Source organism: Parambassis ranga, chromosome 21 (genome assembly GCF_900634625.1).
Source record: "Parambassis ranga chromosome 21, fParRan2.1, whole genome shotgun sequence".
Taxonomy (NCBI): Eukaryota; Metazoa; Chordata; class Actinopteri; family Ambassidae; genus Parambassis; species Parambassis ranga.
This window is the reverse complement of record NC_041041.1, coordinates 11,318,022-11,345,909: the sequence shown is the minus strand read 5'-3', so window position 1 is coordinate 11,345,909 and position 27,888 is coordinate 11,318,022. Positions and strand designations below refer to the sequence as shown.

Genomic DNA, 27,888 nt, shown 5'->3' with positions numbered 1-27,888 from the left:
GGAGCGGAGAATTCAATTTGCATTGCAAGCACTGTCATAGGTCCCCTTCATCCTTCAGGAACTCTACAGCCACATCACAACCTGTTCCAATCTTTAAACAGCACTTGTAAATAACTCAATAGCCTATTTACAGATTTACAAAAAAATATCTCTGTTACCCCGGAGAAAATGCAAGAAACGAGGAGGTACTGAGAGCAAAACAAACTACAGCAGAGACAAACATTCCTCTCCGATATTTTCCATGCCTTGTGCAGAAAACCTGTGCAATGCCCAGAATAGTTGTTGTTAGCTCACTGGTTGACATGTTGACACAGTGGGTTTTAGTTTCCTTTGTGTCATGGTGTCATCAGCTGATTTGTAGCTGCTTCAACAAGCCTGCCAAACACAACTCTGTCAGCCTTCAGTACGGGGAACCTGAAGGGAGCAGAAAAATCTCTGTGATAGCACCACACCGAGTCTAAAGCTCATCCCTAGTAGCAAAAGCGAAGAGGAGCAGAGCCCAAGAACCTCTGCATGCACTGCACCGCCTCTGTTGCAGGCTGCATTTAGGAGGAAGAAAAGCCTGAAAGATCCGCTCAGCAGCGCGGCGGGAGAAGCTAACTTGCAGCTTTAGATGCTGTGCCTTCCATGTCGCCGCTGCAGCATGGTGTGCTGCCAGTTTTGGCCACACAGCAGCCACTGGTTTCTGTGCTGTCACCACTGCAGGGGCTCGGGGGTGCAGACACACTCTGGCCATGTTGTCTCTTCATGTTTAGTTCCTCCCAGTTGGCTCTGTTAGCTTTGATCATGTCAAGCATCGGCTGAAGTTTAGGATTCAACTTGACCAGAGTCTGGAGAGAAAAAACACACAAGATGAAACTAAATACAGGCTGTATACTTTTGTTTGTTTACAAGAAGGATAATTTTTCTAATGCATGTTAGCATACAAAGCTCAGACTGTGGCTAAGAAGGCAGCACATTATTCATCAAATGCACTATATGGACAAAACAAACAAAACAATGCAGGATAAGCACTACAATAACAGCAACATACAGCCGGTTGATAGCTGCTGTCCATTAAATGGCTGTCCTCTGCAGATTAGAAGCATGTATGTGACTAAGATTAGTTGCCTTTGTCGTGTCTCTGTGTTGAACTGTAAGTGGCAGCACAGTCAAACCATTTAATAAATCACCTGTGAGACAGAAGGGTTTGGTTCCCTCAGCTTCAGGAGACACTGACTCCTGCATATTGGAATTCCAGGGAGGTCTGTGTAATTAGTTATTGTTCCATTAAAACCCATTTGATATGGAAATATGGCTAACATAATATGTTGGTGTCCGACTCACAAAACAAGTGCAAACTTTCCTTTTTCTGCACATATATAGGAGTCACGCAGGAAGCCACTGGAATAATGAGTTAAATAAATATGTATGTGCATGGTGTACACCTACTCTAGGGACTGTGTTTTGTGCGCATGAAAGGGAAATCAAATCTTTTGTAAAAGTGAGGGAAAGCACAACTAATCACCCCTGCACATTAACTAAGCTTTAAACGAAGGCGTCTAATTTGAGATGCATTCATATTCAGAGGATGTGTTCATGGTGTGTATGAACAATTAACAGATGCATGTAGGCAGTCAGCTAAGAAAACAGCACCATTCGTTAATGTGGCCATTTCAGACATTAAGACCTCTTTATTTAAAAAAAAAAAAAACTTTTGATCAGTCATAACACATGCTCTATTGTTTGACTCTGTGATGCTTAGTGCTGCATTAGCTGTAATGTGTTCACTGTTAATTATGAAGCAGTTCATATGTGATACTGAGAAACATTAGAGGACAACATCAGTTTTCATTTCTGTGAAGAACAGTCTGCAGTCAGTTTTAGACTTTCAAAACTCTTAGAATGTTATTATTGGAGAAGTACAAATATAGTCAGAAGGAGCTGCGTTGTGTTTTTGTGGATTTAGAGAAAGCGTATGACAGGGAGAGGAGCTGTGGTACTGTATGAGGAAGTCAGGAGTGGCAGAGACATTTACCAGAGTAGTCCAGGATATGTATGAGAGGAGTATGGCAGTAATGAGATGTGCTGTAGGTCAGACAGTAGAGTACAAGATATAGGTGGGGAGACATCAAGGAAGTTTAAATGCAGTTTGGGGGTTATTATCACTGTATGTATTGTTGTTATTGTTCTTTTCTGGGCCTTATACAGTCATGCCCAAGGGAAGCCAGCTGGCAGTCTAATAGCAATACTGTTGCACCCTTTGTTGCTTGTAATTCATTGTATGTTGGTAGTATATAGACCTTAGTGCATTTAGTGCAGTATTTTTTCATTAATTTTTATCTTCATCTTGATTTCATGCCTTTACATTTTTAATTAGGGATGCACAGTGATCCCAGTGTGTCATCAGCATCTGCCAATGATGGCTTTAAGTAAGTCACGTGCATCAAATAGGATGGCATCGGATCAGTAAAGGTTGTACTTTTTATATACCTGGTGGAGTGGACATAATCACGTGAATTTTATTAAATAATGATGTGATGTTTTCTGCAGTTAGGTAGAATAAATATGCATGTATCATTCCTGGATACAATTATTTAATTGCCTAATCAACTATAAGAAATACAGGTTAGTTGCAGCCATTAAATTAAGGTGTTATGTGTGTTTTTATGTGTGTCCCTAGTATATTTATTGGAGATATATCTGCATACATGTTGGTAAATTGAACAAAATGTAAAGATGGATGCTTGAAGTATGGTAATTTAGAGGTGTTGTAATGCCACCGTTTGTCCAGCAGAGGGGGCGCTCAGGCTCAGACTATATTCACAGCACTGTCTGCAGCACATGCAGCAGAATATGCTTCACATGTAACCAGTGGTGATAAGGCAGTGTCTTTAATAAGTTTGTCAGATGCTTGTTAATCACATCTGATTATATCTTATTATATTATATGTTACTGTAACGTCAGTAATATCAGCTCCAGACCTGCAGTATAAATCATAGAGCTGTAATTTACTAAATCTATAAAACCTGCATTTTCAGTTGAGCTTAAGCTTCTTTCTCCACAGTGCTCCCCCTCTGTGGGACATCGTCATCGGTTTGCGCAGCATCATTATTCCAGCAGGGAGAGAGGCTGTCATATGGTGGGGTATAAAGATGGAAGGTTATATAATGGGGGGGATTAATATTCCACAAAGCAGAGAGCCACCACCAGAAGAAGGAGATCAGCGAGATCAAGAACGAGATCTCTTACGCCCACGGACAAAAAACCCTGCCGCCTCTGAACTTCCTCTGTTCTCCCCCCTTGCAAGTTTAATTGGCAGCGGCATGATCGTGAGCTCCATATCTGCATTCTCCAAACATCAGCCTTTTACATGAAGCAGTGTGAAGACAAACCCCCCACGCAGACAACACACACACACACACCGCTTTGATGCCTTTTTATCTACACTACACAGACTGTAACAATGCCAGAGCCCAGCAAAGATTAGTCTGCTCTAACTTTTGACACTGATCCTGGGATAATTCAGCAGATGATCCATGGTTTGTTTTCTGCTTGTGATGACTAATGTGTTGAATGTGACGATAAAGAGGAGGAGAGGCCTCGCTGCGTACTCCTAACAGTGCACTGAAAATGAATGATTTATTTTATCCTTGACTCCTTTCACAACTCCTCTTGTGTGCGGCTTTCATGAATTTAAGTCCAACATGCCTTGTCTCTTAACAGAGCTGATCTGCTCAGTAAGTCAGCCTTATTCTTCTTCTTCTTCTTCCTCCACCCACGCTGCCAGCAGTGGGAGGGGCAGGTGAGCCTCTGTTGATGTCATACGCAACACTATACCAGCAGAATCACGGTGTGGCTTCCTGTGATTAATTCCCCGTTCCTAATATTTGCTTTTCCGGGATCCTTCAATAAGATTTGCATCTTTTTTCAGGGTGTCTCAAGAAGTCAGTTCTTTAATTTCATTGCTGTGCAGTGAAGCCCCCAGTACACTGTCTCACTGAGGGATTTTAACCCGACATACATCACAGCTCTGTCTCTGAGTCTCAGCCTTTTCTTGCAATCAGAAAGTGCACACTCACACTCGGCTGCTTTCAACGAAACAGGATGCAACCTTGAAGTTGTTCCAGAGCTTTCAATAAAAAGCATTTCTCTTTCACAGAATGAATCTATGGCTGCAAAAAAAGTCAAATACTTCATTGCTGCCGTCAGTGGAGGGGACAAAAGCTGAGGAAGGACATCTGCTGTCGATGTCAGAGGCGGATGTGTGACGAGCTCTACACAATGAAGGCCAGAGAGATGTGTGTCTTCAGAGCATTACCTCGTACAGTGGCGAGCAGATTCCATCAATCCACTCCAGCTGAAGCCCCGGTAACTCGTCCTTCCTGTTTCGGTCAAAGATGGCCTGAAACATAAATGATAGAATGTATTTACTATTGTAGAGAAACAACGGCTACGAAGCTATTCCTGCTTTGATGAAAGAAAAATCAGCTTTACAGTTTATTTCACATCCATGTTCTTTTTCTCCTCCCCTCTTTCTTCTGCATCCTAAACTTAAGAGGCTGCGCCGAGGCTGAGCTTCAGAGATAGTTACTGGGCTACGACTTAGAAGTTAATATTTAATTTCCAACACCCACACACACACGAAGCGGTAAAGGTCTGACACAAGCAGCAGACCCGAGGCTACTAAATTAGTTATTTCATAGGGGAGGCAATGTGGCCTGACTCGATTACTCAACAGCTATTAATTGCACACAGAAAGCTGTGGGATTTTTTCCCCTTTTCAAGGACTTACAGGAAAGAAAATCTTCAATCAGACAGACAGTAGTCTGCTGAATGAATGAAGAAAACGTCTTCATTAACACTCTCTGAGCTATTTTTACAAGAATTTTCTGGACCATCAGCAACCCAAAGCTAGTAAAGTGCCAAGTCACCAAAATTGTGTGTGTGTGTCTGCAGCTGAACGAATAGAAAGGTCAGTATTTGTTTGTTTTTTTAAAGAATGGCTGTTTGCTCCTGGCAGAGCAGCAGAGCAGTCAAGCTGACCATACACTTTTCTACCACTATGAGACACAAGCTCTCATGTTTCCTCAACAGTCAGTGTGTTTTTGGGGCTTCCGAGAAAATCTATCTTCGGCATCAACATCTCTTAGAGGTCGCAGAGGCGGTCAGAAAGTGCAAAAAAAGCAGAAAAGCACAGAGCTGATTTACTCACAGAGGGCGTGAGCTTCAGCTCCAATCTTTCTCTGTCGCCCTGCTCGAAAAACTCGCTCGTCACCAACTCAGCCACCTGAAACGAGAGAAAAGGCTGATGCAGCACTGCAACTCATATTATAGATATCTAGTGACAAATGAGTAAAAGCAGAAAGTTGTTAAACAATCATTCTCTGGTTGATTTATCAAAACCTAAAAACATATTGATGCTGTTTGTCACCTTGCGTGATATTTCCCAGGGCTTAGTGACAGCGCCGAGGTCGCATGCTGTCATCATCATGGATCTGAGAGGCAGACAGAATTATTTCAGGCAGCCTCAATAACCTCAGTTCTGTCATTTTAGCTGATTTTCAGATTTATATGATTACCTGCACATGTCTCTGTGACTCTTGACGTTCCAGTTGTATTCCCCTTTGCTGACCAGCTCAAAGAATGTTTTTCTGTTCCTAAAGGAGAGGAAACAAGAACATTTACATGCTGCTGTAAGTTACATCAATTCCACAAGGGGGCGGTGTTACCTAAAAGAAGCTTGCAAACAGCAGCAAGAGACAGCGTGTCATTGTGTTTCATAGTACATTAGTCAGTGTTCTGTGGAGACATGTGTCCACATACTCATAGTAAAGTGTGAGGTCTGTGGCCAGAATGGACTGTTTCAGCAGCTGCATGAGGTTGCTGTACTCTGTGGACGACAGATTGGAGAAGATGTTGTGGCCCTGTGGAGACACAGAGATAACATGATATGTTACTGTTCCATCAGCCCTGATAGGTGACGCTGAACACTCAAACTAAAGGTTGATGAAGAGTTATTTTCATTCAAAGGGTTAAAGCAAGGCAGCTGGAGGTGTAGAGTTTGCTCCTCTGTTGAGCTGTGAAACATTTGTGAAAATGGAAAAGCCTCATTTTGACTAAGATAGTGGGGACATGCAGTGTTACTGACTGTATTAAGACATCTCTGTTCTAATAAAGAGTCCTATAAGTCATCAGTGTGACAGTGAAGCAGTGTGAATAATATCATGGCTGTGAGAAACATCATTGTCCATCAGCTATTCTGTGTGAGCATCAGGTTCCCCAGGTTTCCGTATATATATGTGAGTGTTTTTAAGTAGTAAAAAAACCTCTGTAGTTTCATGAATCCACTCTTAAGCAATCACTGTGTTCAGACACTCAAGTGAAGTGATTTGTGGGATTTTTACTGGTGTGTTTTGTGTCATAGAATATAGTGTAAAAATCTCTAATTAAAAATCCATTAACACCTTTGGACAAGGGAGCCCGAAGTGCTAAAGTGTGTCCTGTTTAAAGAGAAACTCCACCAATTTGTTAGTCTGTTTCCAGGTCTGCTGCATATGTGTACTGTATAGAGTTTACTGTATTATAGAGAAAAGCCCATACGTGTCCGTCGTAACTAGAGCTGGAATCAAGTCCGACTACAATACTACTCTCAGCTTATTTTAAAGGCCGACTTTTCTCACGATGAAATGTAAAAAAAAATCTTCCCTAATAGGTATGTATTTGCACAATTAATGCAAAATAATAGGCGGTATTGTTTAAAGTATCTGCCTGACATGCATTATGCATTCATTTACTGTGAAAGGTAAGCAATGCTAAGCTAATTTAAACACATTGTCCCATCATGTCAGTGACTCCAATTTCAGGACGTCTCTCTCTCTCTCTCTCTTTCTCTCTCTCTCTCTCTGTCATTCTGTCACAAATAAGTAGGCAAATTAAATGGAGAGCGAGAGGAAACAGGGATACAAAGAAAGTGAGTCGTGTTTAAAAAGTTCACACTTTTATTAATGGTTCCCGCAGAATGAATCGTGAGCTTTCTCTTCTACTTGAATTAACTGCGCTTCTCATTTATATGCTAATTAACTAAGGACAACAGCAGTTCCACCCCGGTATCAACACACACCATTATGATATTCCAAGCAAACATTTGTCAGCTCGCTGTGTTGTCAGCACTGTGATAATGAAGCCACTGGAACCTACCGCTCAGCTCCTCCCTTCAGAAAAAAAAGAAAAAAAGAAAAGCCTTCAATTACAAGAAAGCCAGTCACCTGGTAAAATGTCTCTCTCAACCAATTACCACTGAATCTATCATCTCTGTAATTACATTGATTTGAGGGCAGCATGAGCTTTTTGTTTACTCGCTCACATGCAGCAGACACTGAGGCATCCACAGAGCTGCCTTCAAGCACTGTGAGCACAAACTCCCTTTTTTCTTTAAGATAAAGTGGCTGTTAGCGTCTTTTTATTAATTCAAGAGAAAGTAAAGTGAGCAACACAGGAGTATAAATGTGACTTTACAGGTGAATAACTGTGACCTATTTTATCCACTCCAGTGTATTGTCAATGGCAGAATGAGGGTACAACTCAGCGGATTTTAAAGGAATACATTGGAGAGATATCCTTTCTTGTTGGCACTTAGATGAGATGATCAATATCGCTCTTAGTTAAATATAAATCCTACCAGCAGCAGCACGACACTGGAAACCAAAGGAAAGCCATAACCTGTGCCCACACTCATTGTGATGACAAGATACCAAGAGATAACGCCCCAGACTGAAAAGCTAAGCTCATGTTTACGTCTCCAGTAGAGATGGCACTTTAACACAGGTGTCAATACCACCACAGCCTTGCAAATAAACAACACATTACGACAGGACAGACTGTCTTCACTAGAGCAAGATGACGCAGATACAAAAGTCCAGGAGCAATGACACGTTGGACTTCATATAAATACAACCACAGGCCCACATTGGATTGTACACAATAGACATTGCTGGTTGTTCATGGAACTGCAGTTTTTGGGGGTTTGTTCTGGCACTTTTTGGCTTCTTCTCTCCAAACATTGCTGCTTGATTTTTGGATTAGCCAGAGCCAGAGCTGTAGCCTTTACACTCAAATACCAAACCTCCCAGACAGTAAAGAACAATGTGATCAATAGCTAGTTTCCCTCAGTTTCTAGCCTTTATGCTAAGCTGAGCTAACTACTGTACATATTGAGATTACACACATGAGAGTGGTATCTCGTTTCAAAGTCACTGCAAAAAAAATGAGTTATTGCCTTTTCCAACGCGTCTAATAACTTGAGGTGGATAGTGTGTATATATTTTATTGCTCACTGCTCCAACTGCAGGTTTAATATTTCATTTTTTTTAATTTGGCATGTCATAGTACAGGAAGCACAGGTGCTCTATTTAGGTGAGCTGGTTTGTGGTACCATGCATCTTACTGGGACACATTAGCAAAATTAGCTTCACCTGTGAAACCCATCCATGTATATAATGCTGTGTACCAGACTGTATTAGTTAGTATTAGACTGTAGTAAAGATCAACTGATAAAAAATGTGCTGCATAAATATAATGTGCAGTGGTAGGCATTAGCAGAGGATACTGTATATGGTAACTGCAATGCAGCAGATATTAGAACAAAGCGCACCTCACTCTGCAGGATCATCACAGCATGGTTGAAGTGGTGGTGCTCCAGTGTAGCAGAGGTCCCATAAAGCAGAGCAAGAGCTGAACCCGTCCTAACACACACACACACAGATCAAAAAAGAGGGATAACATAATCAGGATTTAACACACGCTGAGAGACAAAGTCTGGCGTGCTTCTGTCACCAACTCATGGCTAAATGATAAAAGAGAGTTGTAGCCAAGTGCAGGTGGAACAATGACTATAATCACTATTTAATATGTACAAAAAATACTTATGAGAAGTGATGGTGATGTACTAAAGATGAGACATGTAGGCCAGGGTTCTAAAAACATGCTTAAATCTGCTGTAAAGTTCTTTTAACATGGAGGTTTACAAGACTGTGAGTGTACTCTGCATATAGGCCGCTGCTTAACACAGTATAAATTAAATAGAGTATGCAGATAAAAACACAACGTGTTCATTTGGCCGTATGTTTTCCTAGCTTTGATTCAGCTCAGGGTTATATCTTAGTTGTGGTTTACCATAATAACCCCAGTGAGCACGGAAAATGTTTGCCTTCAAGTAATTTAATCAATCAATTCTACCTGGTGAACTAACTGCACTCAGAGTCAGAAGTGTTTACAGTCTCTTCGTTAGGAGACTCTTATATAAGCCTTAAACAACTTCCTATTTGACTCTTGCTGATCTGGGCTGGACTATACTGCAGACTGCTGCAGATGGGAAAACACACTATAAACAGTGTGTAGGAGGCAGCCTGTGTTTGTGTGTGTGTGTATGTGTGTGTGTGTTTGGCGGAAAGCAGGAACACTTACTTTGCCTGAAAGGCATTGTTGGTGCCCCTGTGGTCCAAGTCATGGCACACACAACCTACAATGAGTGCTAAGATCTCCACTTCGGTCAGAGTCTCCTGGAAACCTGCCGTCTGAATGGCACAGAGAGGGAGAGGAGGCAAATGAGAAAACACACACACACACACACACACTATGAGCACCAGGAGCTGCATCTCTTATTATTCTATGAAGCTGTGGAGTACATTGAATAAAAATGGAAAAACACTCCAACAGAAGCATCTCTCTCAAAAAACAGTATCTTCCTAAAATGCCAGTGGGACTGCAGTAACACAGGCACACAGCGAGATTTATGGCTTGGATGAATGGGTTCTGGAGGCCATGTGCTGAGTGAGTCACTATAGGTCATTGTGGGGATAGCTGCAAAGATAGCAAGGCCCTCAGCCCACTCATTAAAACACATGACAGGAGGAGTGGAGGGGCCCAGAACAGCTTACACACTACTATTTCATTTCCCTCTGCCAATAATCAGTTCACAGGGGACACCACACATTAATGCTGCGCTTGATTAAATGAACTACACTCTGCTGTTTGTATAGGCGCTTTGTGTGCATGTCTTTGTGTGTGTGTGTATGATGCCCCAGGGACCTGATAAAGTATAAACCTGGAACCACATGAAGTAATTCTCTTGGGAGTCCTATTCAAACAAACATCTCTGCACAGAGTGGGCTGATTGTACAATTTAAATCTCACTGATCTGAACGCATGAGTCAAACTGAAACCATAAGGTATCATAAAGTTGCCAGTTTGATTCCCGGCCCCTTTCTGTTTCTGTGTCATCCATGTTTTCAGTGTTGGTTTGGTTTATAAACTTTTTCTGCTTTTGTCAGTTCTACATTTGACAGTTTGGTACATTTTTGCCTTTGTAGTTTTTTCGACTTTGTTTTAATTAAAGCTCTCTTTTGGTTGGACTTTTTGACTTTTTATTTTAGTCTGGGTCCAATTAGAACTCACACTTAACAAAATAGGCCTTTTTAGAGAGCTAGTACCAGCAGTCCACTAACAGTTTGGTTATTATTAAGTAGCAGGTTGATCAACTCAATACGTTTCAGTAAATTATGCATACTATAAAAATGAATCTCTTTATATTATTCTGTGATTTAAACATTGACCTGATTTGTTTTGTATTCTACTCTCAACAAAAATTAGCCTGATATTTACCGTAAGCATGGCAAACATGCACTGACACACGTTGAATGCGTGTCTCCAGTTGTGATAGAGAACCATTCTGTAGTTTTTTCTGACAGTCAGCAGCCACCTGCACAGTGTCTGGAGGGGAGACATGAGGACATCAGAAAACTCAACGAGTACTGGAGGAATGAGTCGGAGAGAGTCGGTGGTCTCACCTCGTAGTCAATCTTGAATTTCTGCACCATTCCCAACTCCATAAACATTCTCAAAGCCGCTGTTATCATGGCGTCGACGTCCAGGGAGAAATCATCAAAGGAGAGCTTATCGATGCCCAGCTCACAGACCAGGGGAATGTTAGCAGCCTGTTTCATCATGGCGGGAAGGAGAATGTGAGTTCACACACAGCGAAGGAAGATGGAGAGGTCAGAGCTGGCTGTGCCATTTTCAGATGATATATGAAAATATGAAGACATGCTAATTAAGACTCTGAGGCCTCATTTGGAGAGGGTTTAAGATTAATGAGGGAGATTTACTGAAAGATCTCACTGCTGTTTTCTTCAGGAGCTCATTGACAAATGCAGCAGTGCAATAGCAATCATCAGCAGCTTTTTTTCATTGTTATTAAAACAGAAACAAAAACACGTATGAGATTCCAATTAACCACGATCATACTGAAGCAGATCTTCTATCTATAATACAGTCTAATGAGCACAATGATGATCTGAGCGGGACATGTCTTTCCTGCCTGTGGTCAGCATTTATAACACGACCATTGGAAGCATCTTGTGTTACAGTTTCAGCACAGCTTCTTCTCTGCTGTCTCCTCTCCCTCACAAACATTTCCTTGTCAGATTAGCAAATGTCAGCCAGGTTTGTTTGTCACTGCCATCTGCACACAAGTGGATTCCCAGGCAAGTGTACTCAATACGGCTCCATATGTAGAGCAGTTACGAAAGAAAGTAGGGTGGAGGTGGAGGAGGGGAGGGGAGGAGGGAGGGAGGCAGGAGTCAGAGCTTGGTGCTGCTGGATTGGGGGGGGGTGAGAGATCACACAAGCACACTAGAGAGCAGGGATCCTACTACACAGTAATGGCCACAGGGGAAAATCCTGCACATGAAAGTGCAGCAAAATAGGTCATATCTATATTTCAAAAATGTCATGCCAATTAAAAATGTAGATACTTTCAGTGTTTTTTTTTCATCTTTATAAATAAAGCATTGAGAATGATTGCTTATTGATCGGAGTAATCCATTTCAAATGCCACTATTTGTTTGCAGTGGGGAATTCTCGGCCCATATGTATATACTCGCTTGCTGCAGTATTTCTTTGGAGGAACTTCAAAATGAAGTCCAGAAGACAGGCTGCCAATAATTCTTCTGTGTTGCCATAGATTTTTCCTTCTCATTAAAGTTAATAAGAAATTGTCATTAATATCTTATAATTAAAGCCAACCAAGGGCATTATGAGCTAAATATCCAGGACTTTTTCCTCTTGTAAGTGTCACAGGGAACCTTTGTGAAATAGCAGAATTTTAATGCACCTCTAATAATGCTGCTTTATTTAATAAAGTCCTAACTGAATTTAAAGACTTGATATTAAGGATTACATCTACAAAAACAATAGAGTTATATTATGGCAATTATCTGCACTACCTGAAGAAACTTGATGAAAAGTTGTAATCCACACCACACACCAGCAAGACTTTAGTCTCTCTTTAGTCCCTGCCCAGCATCAGCAGGCAAACAAAGGACTTGTTGAGGACTATTATCAGCTGTGTATTAAATTCACTAAAGGTGCCCTGCAAAGAGTTCATGTTGGGCCATCCTTAGCTGGATAAAACTGGGTCACATGCTCAGCTTTAAGTCAAATCCAATTCTCAAAAATGTACAAACAAAATAAAAAGGTTGATAAGTCATCCTGCACTCTGGAGCAATATAAACCTAATTTAACTCATCATTTTCTCACACTTGTATGCCCCCTCCCTCTGCCTCCATGTCTGCTACAGAGCTAATGCTGCTCAGGCTGTTGGAGCCGACCAATCAAATCAGACTGAACCCCTTTGTTTCCCTGTTCAAAAGGACACTACCTGCACAGTCTGCTCACATTGCATCTATTCAGTTGAGGGATTTTGCTGCATGTTTTTTTTGCTAGCTGGTGTCTTTCATTTATTGCTCTGTTACTGTTCTTGCCAGCCTACCTGGCACCTTTAACACATAGTGACTCTTTCTGGGAGCAGGATGTGAAATGGAGACAGATGTCTGGATGTGTTTTTAATAAAGAAGGTCTACAGCAGAGGAAAGGTTTAACAAAACAATAGGAGAAACACTGGATTGTGTGGTCCTGCATCTACAGTGTTTCCTGAGACATTAGAAATGTGCAGAGATTTGAGTTTAGCGTCTGTGTTAAACCCTAAAACCTTCCACAGTTATCTAACTATGGAGAGGACTAAATGTTAGACGGTTGTAATGATGACATCTCTGAATATCTGTTACCTTGAATTTGTCAACTTCAGTCTTGGAGCAAGTGGCATGGTAAGAAAGAACCTGTGAAAATAATGACACTGTGTCACTTTTTCAAATCATTAAAATAACCAGCAGAACAGCTGAAAATGCTGCACATTGATATGGTTTTGGTGGATGAGGAAGTCTCCAGCATGTCAGTCCTGATTCCATCGCCGTGTTCCTCTCATTGCCAGAGAGAAATACCTTGCACAGAGCTGCAGTTGCTTATTTGATCATAAACGCTCATGTTTATTCAATGCTGCCAGCAGCACTGCATCTACATATTAGTGCATTCTGTGTCTCTGGTTTAAACGCTCTATCTGTCTCCAGCCTTTTTCTCTACAGTGGTGCTAACCTAGTACAATGCACCTGAAAACTCCCCATTGTAATCTAAGGACGTATACTGTAAGGGCTGAGTAGTGCTGAATGGCTACATACTGCAGGGCAGATGAGGGATTGCTTTTCACTGCCTCTCATTAATTTTCAATAAAACCTTTGTGAGAAGGTTATCTGCAAAGAGAGATCAGCACTTTTTTTTCATGCGTACATTCTTGTGGAAATATGAGACTACAAAAAAAAGGAGACTAGTACAAAGACCCCTGAGAGAGTCAGTGGGAAGAGGGTTCTGTTTTCCATGTAGCAGCTGTTGTTTCCACTGACGTCTGGGTAAATGTGCCTCCCACCCCCCGAGCATATGTTGATAAGTAAAGATATCATTATTGCGAATGGAACAGAGGAATAAATATGCTAGGAGAAGACTCGGACACATGGTAAATATGTTAAATATTTCCAATTATTTTGTGTTCTTACATCCAGAGCCACCGACTGCTTGGCCCAGGACTTCTTCACCTGGTCGTACATGATGGTGTTGTTGATGCCCAGACCACAAAAGATCACAAACGCCTAAAAAAAATGGATAAAACACAGAAACCACATTTCTCAGTTTCCCTAAAATGCCCAAGGGACACTCACATTTTTATGTAGAAAAGATTTGAGTGTAATACCTCAAAGAGACGCTGGTCTGCATCATCGAATGGTTTCCCATCGAGCCTGTTCAGCACTTGGGCAACACCTGATACATAAAATCAGTTTATCCGTACAATAATCATCCTAGCAGGAGTGTTTGATATCAGCAAGATTCTGGTTTATATAACCTGGCTTCAGTTTTTAAAGAGACTCATATGCATTATTAATGACCATCAAACATCATCGTCTCACGTAAATGGCAGGATATTTAAAAACTCAACAATGCTGCGGCAATTAAACTATTAAAAAACACATGAAAACAGTAATATGCTCCAGCTGATGACAAAACAGCACAGGCGGCACAGGCATACCGTTCTACCATCTACAGCCAAAAAACACTGTTTGATCATTTAGCATATCATTGTCTTTCATTTTGCCAAACGTTATCACACATTAACATTTTCATTTATTTCTATTAGGTCGGACAAACCTGCCAATGTGATGCTGAAAACACATACTGAGTACAATGATTTTCATTATGGTGCCATTAGATGTAGAATACAGAGCAGATGTTTTCTCAGATCTACTATTGCTCCCTTTGTAATAAGTGGGTAATTTGTGATGAGCTGCAGCATAGGTGGCCTTAAGCACAAGCAAATTGAATGCCTACTTAGTGCCCCGTGGCCACCACATAATCTTTTACTACACCACCAGTGTTTTCATTATATCTAAAACCATGATAATTTACAGCTCCATTACAAGCTTTTACATTGATGACCCAGGGTATTCTGTTACTCTACAATGCAGCTTATGCACTGAAAGCGATCGGTCGAGGGGGTGTCAAATTTTGCTTAGAGCTTCACAAAGCCTGAGGCCAGACCTGAGCTGCAACTAGCAGCCCACAAGGAATTATAACAAATATCAGAGCTAGACTCCATGTCATCTTCATACAGTTGCTGTTTAAGTCCTAAAACAACAATGTTAATACACAAAACTTGAAGCTGTTATTTTGAAAAAAGCAAAATAAAAGCAATGTACAATCACAAAATTTCACATACACCTCCATTTTTAAACTGCATTTATGCATCTCATGCAGATTAAGCCTTTTGAGTGACAGGTGGGTGTCAAATAGATCATTAGCTGCCTGCTTGAACTCCATCCGCCTACATCAGTGTCTGTTTACAGCCTAACTCATTGACCAGGATTTAGGTGGAGTCAGACACTGAGGTTTAAAACCACCTTTCATCTTTATGTACAGCTTATGGTTGCACCTCAGTGATCAGTGGAAGTAATTCTTGTATTCTCTTTTTTTGCATCAATCCTCTCTAAAACATATTTTTATCTAAAAATGATTAAATAAAGGAAATTATAACTACATATTTCTGCACAGTTAAAATATTATTTTACTAATTTATTTTTATAGTTAGACGAGTATTTGTTATGGTCGTATGTTGACTGAGCTGACTGTAACCTCAGCAGATGACACAAGGGCATTCATTTTCTAACTGAATGTATCCTTGACTTGAGAATTTCATCTCCTGCTGCTTTGTTTGTGTAATGGTTTTTCACTCCAGATCCTCGGGTGCCACCCACACACTGCATTTCTTTCTCCCCTCACTCTTTCTCTTCTTCCTCTTCCCTCTCCCCTCCCCAACAAATGCACTTACACCTACGCAAAGGCGCACACAGGTCTTAACCAACCATCTGCGGCAGATATGCTGATCATTTTGCGCTTGAATAAAACTAATGACTTCCTGCGTTAGTTCTCAGTGGACTGAGTGGAGCAGGCTACCGTTGCTCCTCCCTGCAATATCCAGTGCTAAAATCAGACGAGAGATCAATGATTTAGCAGCGTGTCAGCGTGGTGTTAGCCTGGGGCTGATTCACAAACACAAAGCACAATGCCAGAAGAAGGAAACTCCACCTCCAAGTGTGGAGTGATGGTGCAGCATGGATCTAATCACACACATGCAGTCTCAGCTGAACACATGCTCCGGCTCCCACCTCCCCTATTGTTCGCTTCATGTAGCAAAAGCAGCGGCATGAATACAGCATGCAAACAAAAGTATGTGGACACGTCTGTATCCCAAGATAACTCTATCTAACAGATGTTTTATCTTTATTGGGTCCATCTTCAGGTCTTCATATTATCTAAAAAATCAAATTTGTCATGATCTGTAGTGTTTTACTGGTAGTCTTGGTTTTTCTGTACTCTTTAGTTATCACAGTTTCTTGTAGTCCTTGTATTTCCTGTTTTATTTTGAAGGTCCCGTCTTTCCTGTGTATTCCTGTGTGTGTTGCTTCCTCTTGTGTTTCCCTCCTTGTTGATTATCTGCCCCGCCCTAATGTGTTTCACCTGTGTCTTGTTACCTGGTGTGTTTAAGTCTTTGTCAGTTAGTATGTCCCACACAACAAAATCAGCTGTGTCGGAAATCACTTTGGCTACAACTCTACTACCTTTTTACCTTTCACGTTTATATATTTCTTTTATTATATCCAATTAAAAACAGGATCAGAAAAGTCATGAACTTACCAATGATTTGGTGGTTGCTGTTCCATATGGGAACACAAAGCACAGAACGGATGTGGAAGTCCGAGAACTGGTCTGCCTGCAAAACAGCCAGAATATACCTTGTATGAATGAATCGATCAGCATTAGAAAATTCCCATTTTTGCTTAGTAAGACTGTGTTTATGACAAGAAAATTGATTCCTTTGTATTACTTCTATACTTAGACATGTATGTTGTAATTTGTCACAGGGCAGCACTGAGAGAATGTACCTGCTCCATAGTGTCACAACAGCTAGGTCTCCTGTAATAAATTCACCACTGGAGTATTAACTATTTATACACATGTGTCACCTCTAATGGAGAAGGTGTGTGACATGGAAATATAGGAACTGTGGGAAGCTAAAGCAAACCGCAGGTGTCCCTCAGGTGCACAGTGCGGGCCTGTATGTTAACTCTTCAGCCCGTCCAAACAGCAGCGTTAGTGTTTCTGCCACTGTCACTCTGTGGACCATGTCAAACCTTTGCTGCTTGCAGACTGTCAGTGCTGATACTGCTGGATTTAAACGAGATCATTCAACAGCTCACAAAATGAAAAGAAGGGTTGTGCCCTGTGGAGCGTTTATAATTTTGATTTTTGTGTGAGGTGCCATCAGTTCCACGGACTGGCAGCCATTTTTATCTGTGCAAGCAGGATGACTCCATAAGTTCACATGAGAATCCTTAAGGTCAGACGCCAACCCCACAATGTCCAATTACTTAAGGTGCAAATTGTTATGCAATCATCTTGAATGTCATGACAGCAACATACCTTAATTTTCCTTTCACACCATCTGTCTTATCAGAACGTGTACTCATAATGACATCCTGACATCACTTCCCAGGAGGTTTCATTAATGATGTTGTTAATGACCTTATTGACTCATGTGTCTGACATCAAGGTGTGAAAATCCACACTGAGCAGTCTAGAGTCTCATTTCTGGATTATATATACAGCATATACATGATAGATGACAATCAGAGAGAGATTTCTAATTTTGTAGACATGTGGATGAGGTACCTCAGCATCGAAGCGAGGGTCCTGATAGGCGTCACTGATGTTCACAGGTAGACCAGTGGAAGCCACAAGCTCTGCAATGCTGTTGTTGATGAGCCAGTCTGAGTAAGACGATTTCTCCATACTGTCTTTGAAACTAGACTCAGAAAAAAAGATATGAAGTGTGTTTACATGGATATATATATATAGTGTCTAGTCCTAGTTTTCCCAGTATTTTTGCACATATAAAGAAAGCAGCCGATCATGTTTCATCATGTTTACTTAAAAAGATGTTTGATTTTACCGAAAATATATTTTAATAAAATAATATGAAAATAATAAAATGACTGCATCAACCTTAAAATGAACAGAGCCAGATTAGTCTGCTGAAAGCATGTGCACCCATCAAAAACAATGTCCTTTTGTCCTTTTTAAGGGTTCCTTTTTTTACTATATCTGAGCAATGACATCACATTCTATCTAGTCAATAGTCCAAATTTAATTACTCATCTTTATCTTCGTTACAGGGGAAAACTCAAAACTACTGAATGTGCACACGTTGGCAAGTGTTGGTCAAGATATCAGTTATCAGCAAATCTCCAGTATTGTGCACCTCTGAATGAAATCCCAGCTTGCAAACAGACACTGCTGCCCCCTCCCCTCCCACTTTCCCCTCCCCCTCCCCCCAAGGACCCTCTTTTACATAATCTTGTATATAATGAACGTTTCATACAGTAGATGTCAGTAAACTTCTTTTGCACAGCTTATGAAGTAATGAAAAGTTAATTGTGTGATTGCCTTCCTCATTGCCAAACGCCCCCGCTCTCTGCCTCAGAAGCACCTGCATTCACTGCTCAGACTTCAATTCTCTTTACCTTGCAGTTGCAGCAACGTTTAAATGTTCAGCGTTTGGCTCGTTTTGTCTTTTGAGTTTAGAATAAAGATGGAGAGAGAGAGAGAGAGAGAGAGAGACTGATGTTAGATCATTTGAATCTCTTTGATATAGTGATACAGCTGTGTGTGTGGATGTAGCACGGCAGGGAATAAACCTCACGGGTGTCATGGCAAGACCTCCTTTTTCTGTCTTGGCTCCTTAATACTTAATACTCTTTGTCTCATGTCTGTCATTTAGCAGCATCATCGTGCCCATGAGAGCTGCTCGGGACTGTAGGTGTAGTGCAAATTCTACATTATGCTCACCTTTTCAAATGTACCTATTTAATTGCGCACATAAATCGCACAGCCTTTGTCGTATAGATGTGAACCTCACAGTGATGCTGTTCTGAAATGTGCAATTTTATTAGTGGAATTTCCATGACTTAAGACAGCAGAAGCACACATCAGTTTATAAATTGAACATTGTGGCACTCTTGACATTTCTTTGATTAAGGGTGATTTCTTAATATTGGTATTCAGTATGTATGTAGTGACCATATCGGTTATGGCAAGTGCAGGACTTGGGGGGGATAATTTGTCTTCCTTTCAGTGCTGTTTTCATCCATAAACATCCCACACAATATTAAGCCTCTCTTTCTCCACTCAGCCGTGCCTTGCAGTACAGAGAAGCAGCAAAACCCAATTAAGTAGGGCTGCCTCAGTATGCTTTCTATTCAGAATCAGCACATTACTCCCACTGCACTACCAAATAGTCGATTTTTATACTTATTTTTTTGTACTTGATGGACGTTTTACAGATTCTGTGCACAATTTACAGGTACCAAAGGCAAAAAAAGGACGAGATGTGACTGTGTGGTGAAAGAGGATGCTGGTGAAGTTTTTTTCTTCGTCAGGACAGAAGTTTTTAACACTTAAACATACCTGCTTTCAGTGTCTGCACTGCACTTAGGAGACAGCAGCTCAAACGATTTGGTAAACTTCACCACCTGCAAATTATAAAAGGGAAGAAATCACTAAAGCTCACAGAGATACTGAGTGTCTACTGAAAAAAAGAAAAAACAGACATGCACAAATGTACTGACAGACAGACACACAGCAGGACAGCAGAGGGAAAAACAGTACCGGTGACTCAATGTCCTCCAGCAACTGAACAGAACAGCGCTCGCACTTAAGCAGTGTCTGGGCACGGTGCATGATCTTCCTGACGATCTTCTCCAGGTCAGTCTGTTCTTCAAACAGATCATTGACTACCTCCAAGAGTGCCTGAACACCAGTGACAGAAAAAAAGATACCACTGGCATTATTCCCAACAATCTGAAGCACAGCAGCCTTTAAATAAAGATGCTCTGCCTCACTCAGCTGTTAGAAACCGATTATTATCATTATCCTTAAACCATAAACCAACAACATGACTACTTTCCACAATAAAAATAAATGAAGCTCTTTATCGAAGGCAGCCCCAGTCCAATTTAATGCGAAGGCACATAAAAATCATAGGGTGTAAAGAGAGCTCTGCTCATTTTTCTCCTCCACTCACTGAGCGGTGTTCTCATTATGTTCTCTTCCATCACAGATCAATGTGTGACATGAATTAGTGCATCTCTTAACATTCCCTTAGAGATTTAGATCATGGACCAGGCCCTTGTCTGGATGCAGAACCCACCCCCACCCCCACCCCCAGCCCCACCCACCTCTATCCACAGACCCAGTGAAAATGTCCATGCAGGGCTGCATGATGCTCTGTGAGTCCCACTGCAGTGGCAGCAAGTGGGCTGCTGCTGATCAATACTCTGCCTCAATGTCAGCATCATTTGGGGAGGGGGTGGGGCTGGGGTTTATGGGGAGATGTAATGCTGATTCTAGACATGGGAGGGTTATTATCTTAGTCCAGCCCTGTGGCCCTTACCCGACTCCTGTCGTACTCCTTCCGTGAGGCGGCGAAGAGTTGGGCATTGGAGATTGCAATACCACAGAAAGGCAGGTACATCTGCAGCACCTGCAGACATATTGAACATTGAACTTATTATTTATCTGTAAGAGAAAAACAAAAAAATACTTGGAAGTAAGAAATGCACATTTCATTGGCATTATTACTTAGCTAGGATAAATAAATCAATTCAACTGACACTTTACCATTTGACTGAATAGTCTGACTTACTCTGCCCTGGGCTGATGGCATACGTTTCTTATTTCACTCATATTTTCTTTACATAAATAATGCAATCAGCTGCTGTGCTTTAATGACTCTAGTTTATCCTGTATCCTGAAATCGAATGTAATTTAGAGTGCAATCTAATTTCATTCTTTCTCACCGCTGTTGATTCATAATGAATATCAATATACAAGTAGCTCCAGCTGCCTGCTGCTAAGGTGTGGCTTAAAATTCTATATGACGACAATTACCCCACAACACAGCCTTATCTGAGAAACATTCAGCCCCTATAACATGGAACCAGTAGAATTTAGGTTGTGTGCTTCCTCACGCTGCCTCTTTGTTTAGGTATCTATCTTTAGCATCTGGCTGCTGTGTAAACAATGCAATCAGTACAACAAACCCACTAATATTTACCAGCCTTCAGCCTGACCTGAGGGTAAGGCACCACAACAATACATGAATGGGAAGTTACTCAGCTGCTCCTGCTGATACTGGGATATCTCTCTCTCTCCTCCCAGTATCACTTACTCATCTCTCCTACAATTGAACATGTGATGAATATAAACTTATAGCCTCACATGTTGTCGTTCTAAGTTCACCAGTTATTTATATTTGTTTAATGTGCTTAAGTAGAAAATCTAGAATCATAACGCAATCATATAGCAGCTTAATACATACAAGTTCTTAGAGTTGATTAGTAAATTCACATGACAACCTGAAATGATAATTATAGACCTAAAATGGCATCACACACAGGCAAAGGTTGAGAAACTCTGCTCTAATTGCTACAATTTCCCTTCACAATCAAGCAGGGTCTCCCGGGTTAGCTGCATAGCTTTAATTTATCTGTCTATATTTCAGTGGTAGTGGGGCTATCTGAATTTTAGCAGCACATTTAAAGCTTCAAATTCTCAGTTGTAAAGGAGATCTTGTAAAAAACAGCTTTACAGAAACATGTAAGCTAATAATCCACAGTGGAAATAAGCCGTGTGGCTTTATTATTATTATTATCGTGCTTTTAATTAGTTACAGCACTGTGTTTAAATCATCGATCAACAGCAAAATAAGTAAATAAACAAATAATAAAAAACATTAATGTGATGTGAAACATTACACTGCTGTGCTAATGGCTAAACAAACTTGAAGCACTTCATTCAGTCATTAGACATAATCAAGCCTCCCATGCAGTTGTTTTTCAGACAGTGAAAACAGATGATGCTGCGCAATGCATCCATTCATAACGCCGTTTCAGCTGTCCAATGGAATTCTCTAATAATGATCTTCCAGAAAGGCGGTGGCCATCAATACCAAGAGCAGGAGCAGATTCATTAGCGAGCAGGACTTTGGGGATCTTGGCTATGGATCTGCCTGTGGAGCTAACAGGCAAACGCAAGGAAAGCACTGCTTGCTCTAATTACATTCTGTTAGGCAGGCCATTATACAAGGTTGCATTACAAACAAGACGTTTTTGCCTAAAGACCTCTGGACTGAGCAGTAAAGAGTGGTTTAATAACAAAACTAACTGATGGAGGCCTCGGGGACTGTCAGTTCCCCTCACCTCAATGACTTCCTTTTCCACAGCTGGAAATTACATACGCCAACACTATGTTTCTCCACGTCTCCATGTGAATCACAACTGCAGTTTGAAGGTGTGCTCTCAAGCTGAGGCCATCATTGTTTAACCAAGAATTCTCAGGGATAAAAGCTCTGATCACACAGTGACCAAAATCCCCACTGACACCAACATCAACCCCGCTCAGCACTGACACAAGAGACACACACTGATTTCTTGGCAGTGTAAATTAGTGTAATTAATTAACAATAATTACAAATTACACAATGGATTAATTTACTGAATCACAAATGCAGCGTGCTGTGTTACAGTGCCTACTGAGATATTTATGGACTTATTAATACATCATTGAGCCTTGTGTAATGTATTGGACCACTGCTGTTGCTAGATTTACTGTAAGCACCAAATCTACTCAGTCATGGTTGAAAACAGACCCTTTAACAAGCTTCTCCACCATTTTCCTCCTTACAATGCTGTTTATCTTACTCACGCAACCACACAAGGTTATATAAAAACTGGTTACTCATGTAGACACCCTTTAAGTCCGTCATAATTGTCATTTTCATACATGTTGATGCCCTCTGTTTTGCCTATAGATTTCATATAGCAACTTCAGGTGCATAAATGGCCATTTCCTTCTGCTCATCATTAAAGAGGAGTTTTGTGACACAATGTTTGTGATGATGCACTGTATGAACTATATTTGATTTCCTTGGCTGCAGATTTATTAGAGAAATACATGTAAAATAGTAACGTTCAATTTAACGTGACAGCGTAGAGGGAAGAATGCCATCTGAACATCAAGTCACACACATGTTCTGTGCATCTATGCACATCTAAGAGGATAATCTACATGAGAATCACACACTGTCTAATGTATCATAAGGCAACATTGCAATTATACTGCTCATGGGTCAAAACATTATTCAAACTCCAATCATGTAGGGTATCAGCAGGACGGTCAGCCAAAATTCCTGTAACAGTTTTGTACACAGGTAACATCTTTGTGTGGTCTAACAGTACAGACAGTCCTTTAAAATGACACATGTCATCATTTATTGCTTTCAAAAGTCACATGTTACATTTTCTTATTCCAAGGTCTTGTATTAAAGCAGAGCTGCTGCTGTGCTGTGCGGGCAGCTTACTGTGTTCTCTGATGCTAGCATTGCATTTCATTACTAATTCAGCTGTAGCCATCCCGGGCATTAGTGTGATGCTAATGCAATGTGAAACACACTCAAAACAGGGGAAACAACAAAAAAAGGAATTCCTATGAACAATGGAGGGAATCAGGAGATGTAATTTTGGCTGTAGAACACCGATGGAGGAAAACACAAATAAAACAAAAACTACGCTCATTGGCTGTTGTGAGACCTCTGAAATAAAAGCGTGTTTCATCTTCTCCTCTTCCCTTTAGGGGCTCATGCAATAAGAGAGCAAGTCAGTGTATCAGCTTGTCACTGCCTTGCTGCTACATCTATTCAAGCATGCTGATGGACTGTACACGTGCTCCTCGTGCCTCTCTGATCATTCAGAAGCTCTAGACTATCTGGATCAGTTGTGAGATATAACACCCTGTGTTCATGGCTTTAATGCATTGTATTTGAGTGTTACATTCATTCACAACTATCTCTGTGTTTGTGTTGGCGGCAGTTCGACTGATCTGTTTCTGTATTGAACTGATTCATAGAGCTGTTCAAATACTGAATGGTAGTCATCCAGTAGCCTTGTATGTTTATACGTTTGGGGTCTAAAGTCTGCCACAAATGTCCAAACTGGTGTGGCAACCATTCAGAATCACATATGTGACACTAAATTAACTAACTGTTCCACTTCCATAACGTATACCAAACGGCGTGTTTAAAGTTATCATTCTTTGTTGTAGTCTCGTTCATGCTACTGTCCATTCCCATCTTCCAACACAAGAAGAGGTCAATGACTCCTGGTAGTTTAAAGACAACAGTCAACAAAGTCCAAGTCTGGTCTTCTTACCTAAGTCGTTATATATCAAAACTACTCAGCCAAACTTCTCCCACCTGCAACAAGCATCTCCACATTTTTTTTTTTATCATGGCGATGCATCCTACTCTTACAGAGCAAGTTACACAATGCTCTTATTCACATGACCACAAGAGGGCGCATTGCTATTGTTTCAAAATTCATCCTCTGCTGTTCTAATGAGGACAGGCTGCACGTGGCTGGGTGGAATCTTTAAATAATAAGCATTAAGTGCATTGAGTTTAGACCGAGGAATAAACAGAGAACGAGCAAACATCACTTTCTGTTTATCAGATGACGCATATGCAGTTAGTGTTGCTCGTCAAATATTGAAAAGAGCGAACACAAAAAGAAGAGACAGGTGTGACAGCAGCACAGCATTCAAACACAGTATGTAACCCTGGGGTAAGAGTAATTATCCATCCTGATGATCACCTGTATTAAATGATCTGTTCCTCATATTAAACATATAAAGAGTAATTTAAAGTATTACACAAAGGATTCTAAACTGAGGACTTGAGGCAAGAAAGCAAGAGGAACAGCCACAAAGATTTCTGTTAGAGGTGTTGTTTCATTCATCAAAGGGAAAATGCTGGACTTCTGAAACTATCCTGGTGTACACTGATCTCTCAGGAACTAATTATGAAAATATGGGAGCAAATGAATCAAAATGACAAGTCCCACCTCGACTGCTAGATTTTATCATGCAGTGCATTCACCCACCACAAGAGGGCTCCAGCTATGTAAACCACGGTCATTTTAATTGTCTGAAAAATCTGACCACTAAACAGGGTTAACCAACTAGGCTTAACATGGAGACAAACTCATCCAAATATCAGTTTGGAGTTCTCATTATAACACTCTACAATTTCAAATCTGAATGAGAATGTTTTTTTACACAGGTAAGAAGACAGAATGATTATTTTCTAACAAAATAGTGTTTTTACAATCAAAAGATTGATGTAAGAACTACTGTAAAATCTCAACAGAACCAAAACTGCCACTGTATCAGGCCACATAAACATCAGAAGAATCCAACAATAAATAAACTTAAAGAGTACGAAATAGTAAAATACACATTAAACAAATCCTATTTCCATTATTCCACCTTGTTTTATTATCTCTGCCTCTGTGAACTTGTGAGTTTAAACGCTGACAGTAATCTCCAATGACAGTTCACATCACTATGGCCCTGTTATCCTTGTGCAACTCCACAAAACTGTGTTTGTCTAAAAAAAACATCCTTGAAATGCCACACATGAATCATAAAACACGTGCAGTACTTTAAGGCTCTTCTTTCCTCTGAGCTACGCTGCACTCTATAACAAGCATCTGAAGCTCTGCTAGCAGCTCTGTATCATCATCATCATCATGACAACTTGCTTACAACGACAATGTTAACGTGCTGACGGCTTGCAGGTTTTTAGCGTGTTAGCGTGCTCGGTTTTGTGTGTTGGCTTTGTATCATGTGCAGTTCACACTTTATGTGGAAACGTTTGATCTGATGATGGTGGTGCTAACGTTTAAGTCAGGGTTATAAAATGCTGACACTCATGTGTGACTGCATTCTGAAGCTGTATGTGGTGTAGTGCTCACACACACAGGAGGTTTATGGATTAAACCAGGACACACTTCATCGTGACATGGTCACATGTATTATATTTCCCAGGACAATTCACTGGAGGTTTATAGAGGATTACAGTTCATCCTCTGGGGAGCATGACCCTCCATATTTGCAATGAGGACTCTTGTTGTTGTGACCAAACACGCTTTTTGCCATTTAAGTGTTCTCTTGTTTGGACATTTTATCATATTTAATACTAGAACAAGAGGATTAGAAATGTGTCATTTGATCTTTTTATTGTTTTATTCAACAAACCCACTGCACTTACCATCATCAAGATGAAATGCACAATCTGTGACTTGGTTCTATTTATATACACACACGAGAAACAGCCTGAACTAAAACTGCCACAAATATCATTTCTATCTGCTTGGTGCTCCATAAAGTTGATTGATTCAGACGTACAAAGCTTCTTTGTAGGTCTACGTGGTGGAAAAACAAAACATTCAATACAGAAGGATGGAGGGGGTAATAAGAGGCCGTGGGACAACACGAGTGTGATGAAATTACCTTCTCATCATCTTCAGTGAAGAGTTCTCCGCTCGAAGTCTTGTTGATGGCCTGAGCAACTCCGATGATCTCCCCGTCACTGTTCCGAATGGGCATGCACAGGAGTGACTTGGTTTTGTAGCCCGTCAGCTTGTCAATTTCATCACTGAACCTGCGATCCTGCAGCACAAAATGAAAAGACACAATGTAAGCAGTAGTTGGAGTGAAGAAAAGGCAGCTTGTTGTCGTTTTTTTCATGACAGGGCAGTAAAATGTGAAGCTCATCAGCCCTGGAAGAAGAAAGGCAGCTTGGCAGATTAGTCTGAGGTTTGCTTTGAACATTTTGCCCATTACCATGTCTCACTTGAAGAAGTTTGGGCATTTCTAGTGTAAATGTTTGGACATCAAAGAAGACTTGGAAAGAGAGCTGCTGGCCTCATAAAGCAAAGAGGAAACATGGTAAACAGGAGAAAGTTTGAACTGTGTGTGAAGCTGAGGTGTCCTGTAGTGTTTGTGTGTTTATGCTCTGTCTGATCATGAATGAGAAGCTGGAAGAAAATGACCTATTTCTATATAACACACACACACACACACACACACTCAGAAGACCCAGCACCTGATAAGCGTCAGGGATGTTCACCGTCTCTCCGTGCTCAGCCACATATCCAATGATCCCTTTCCCCCACGGCACCTGAACTTCGTCTGAATTCATTGAGGGCAAAACTGTGGTTCCCGCGTGCACGTCAAAGAATTTGGACACTAGTGTTTTCTTGTTGCCCGTCCCCTCCACTAGAAACAAGGAGCACCGGTCTGCGTCCACCATAATACACACAAACACCAGGATTTTGTAGCTGAGACTCGTTAGATCCAGGTCGTTAGAGATGTCTTTTACAAGCTCCAGGAAAAACTCTCTTTCGTTGTGTTCTTTGAGGTAATATTTAAAATCCACGGCTGTGGACGGGTACTGAGGGATGTTGACTCTGGACTCCAGCAGCGCGCTCAGTATGTGCGCAGTGGTCGGCGGCAGAGAGCTCGCTTTCCTCAGCAGAGCTCTCCTCCTCATGCTCGTCAGCGGCTCCTGGGCCCTGGAGTTCACATGTTCGTCGTATGTCCTGTTGACATTAATGGCCTTGGATCTGGCGAAAGTTTTGCGCAGCTCCTTCTGAGACGCTCTCCGCTGCAGGCCGTCACATTTGCTCGCCCAGCTGTCCTTACACGCGTTGCTCTTCTCCTCTCTCGGCTCGGCTGGAGCCGCCGCCGCCGCCGCCGCTGCTGCTGCTGCCGGACTTTTGCTGCTCGCCTGGTGATTCTTGAGCCATTTCTCTACCATGCTATAACTCCCCTTTCTGTTCAGGTAGTCCTCGAATAACTCGGGATGCGAGTCCAGAAAACTTTCCACGTCAGAGAACACCATATTTGACACTGCCATGTCTCTTCTTCAGATGGTCCTCAGTGAACCAAATCCATGAAGTCGCGCAGAGAAATATCATCTATGAGGCTTTAATGAGGGTTAAAGTAGAGAATCGAGT

At 41.2% G+C, this 27,888-nt stretch overlaps 1 protein-coding gene across 1 annotated transcript; it reads right to left on the bottom strand.

The window, feature by feature from the left end:
- Nucleotides 1-596: 596 nt before the first annotated feature.
- Nucleotides 597-27,886, bottom strand: pde11a (phosphodiesterase 11a). Its single transcript, XM_028433638.1, has 20 exons — nucleotides 26,976-27,886; nucleotides 26,381-26,539; nucleotides 20,427-20,516; nucleotides 19,643-19,783; nucleotides 19,442-19,506; nucleotides 17,648-17,780; nucleotides 16,613-16,688; nucleotides 14,118-14,185; nucleotides 13,924-14,016; nucleotides 13,105-13,155; nucleotides 10,828-10,974; nucleotides 10,643-10,750; nucleotides 9,446-9,555; nucleotides 8,634-8,724; nucleotides 5,807-5,907; nucleotides 5,563-5,640; nucleotides 5,415-5,478; nucleotides 5,196-5,270; nucleotides 4,302-4,385; nucleotides 597-830 (listed from the first exon to the last, which is right to left on the bottom strand). Exons 1-20 carry the CDS (start codon nucleotides 27,786-27,788, stop codon nucleotides 597-599), a joined length of 2,781 nt encoding a protein of 926 aa, XP_028289439.1. The 5' UTR covers nucleotides 27,789-27,886.
- Nucleotides 27,887-27,888: the final 2 nt, after the last annotated feature.

Bases quoted from the DNA above. Each gene is read 5' to 3' on its own strand.
- pde11a (XM_028433638.1), bottom strand. From the start codon at position 27,788: ATGGCAGTGTCAAATATGGTGTTCTCTGACGTGGAAAGTTTTCTGGAC. The intron at 5,479-5,562 runs GTAATCATATAA...TCTGCCTCTCAG, and splicing joins AGTCACAGAGACATGTGCAG to ATCCATGATGATGACAGCAT. The intron at 4,386-5,195 runs GTGAGTAAATCA...TTTATGTTTCAG, and splicing joins AGCTGAAGCTCACGCCCTCT to GCCATCTTTGACCGAAACAG.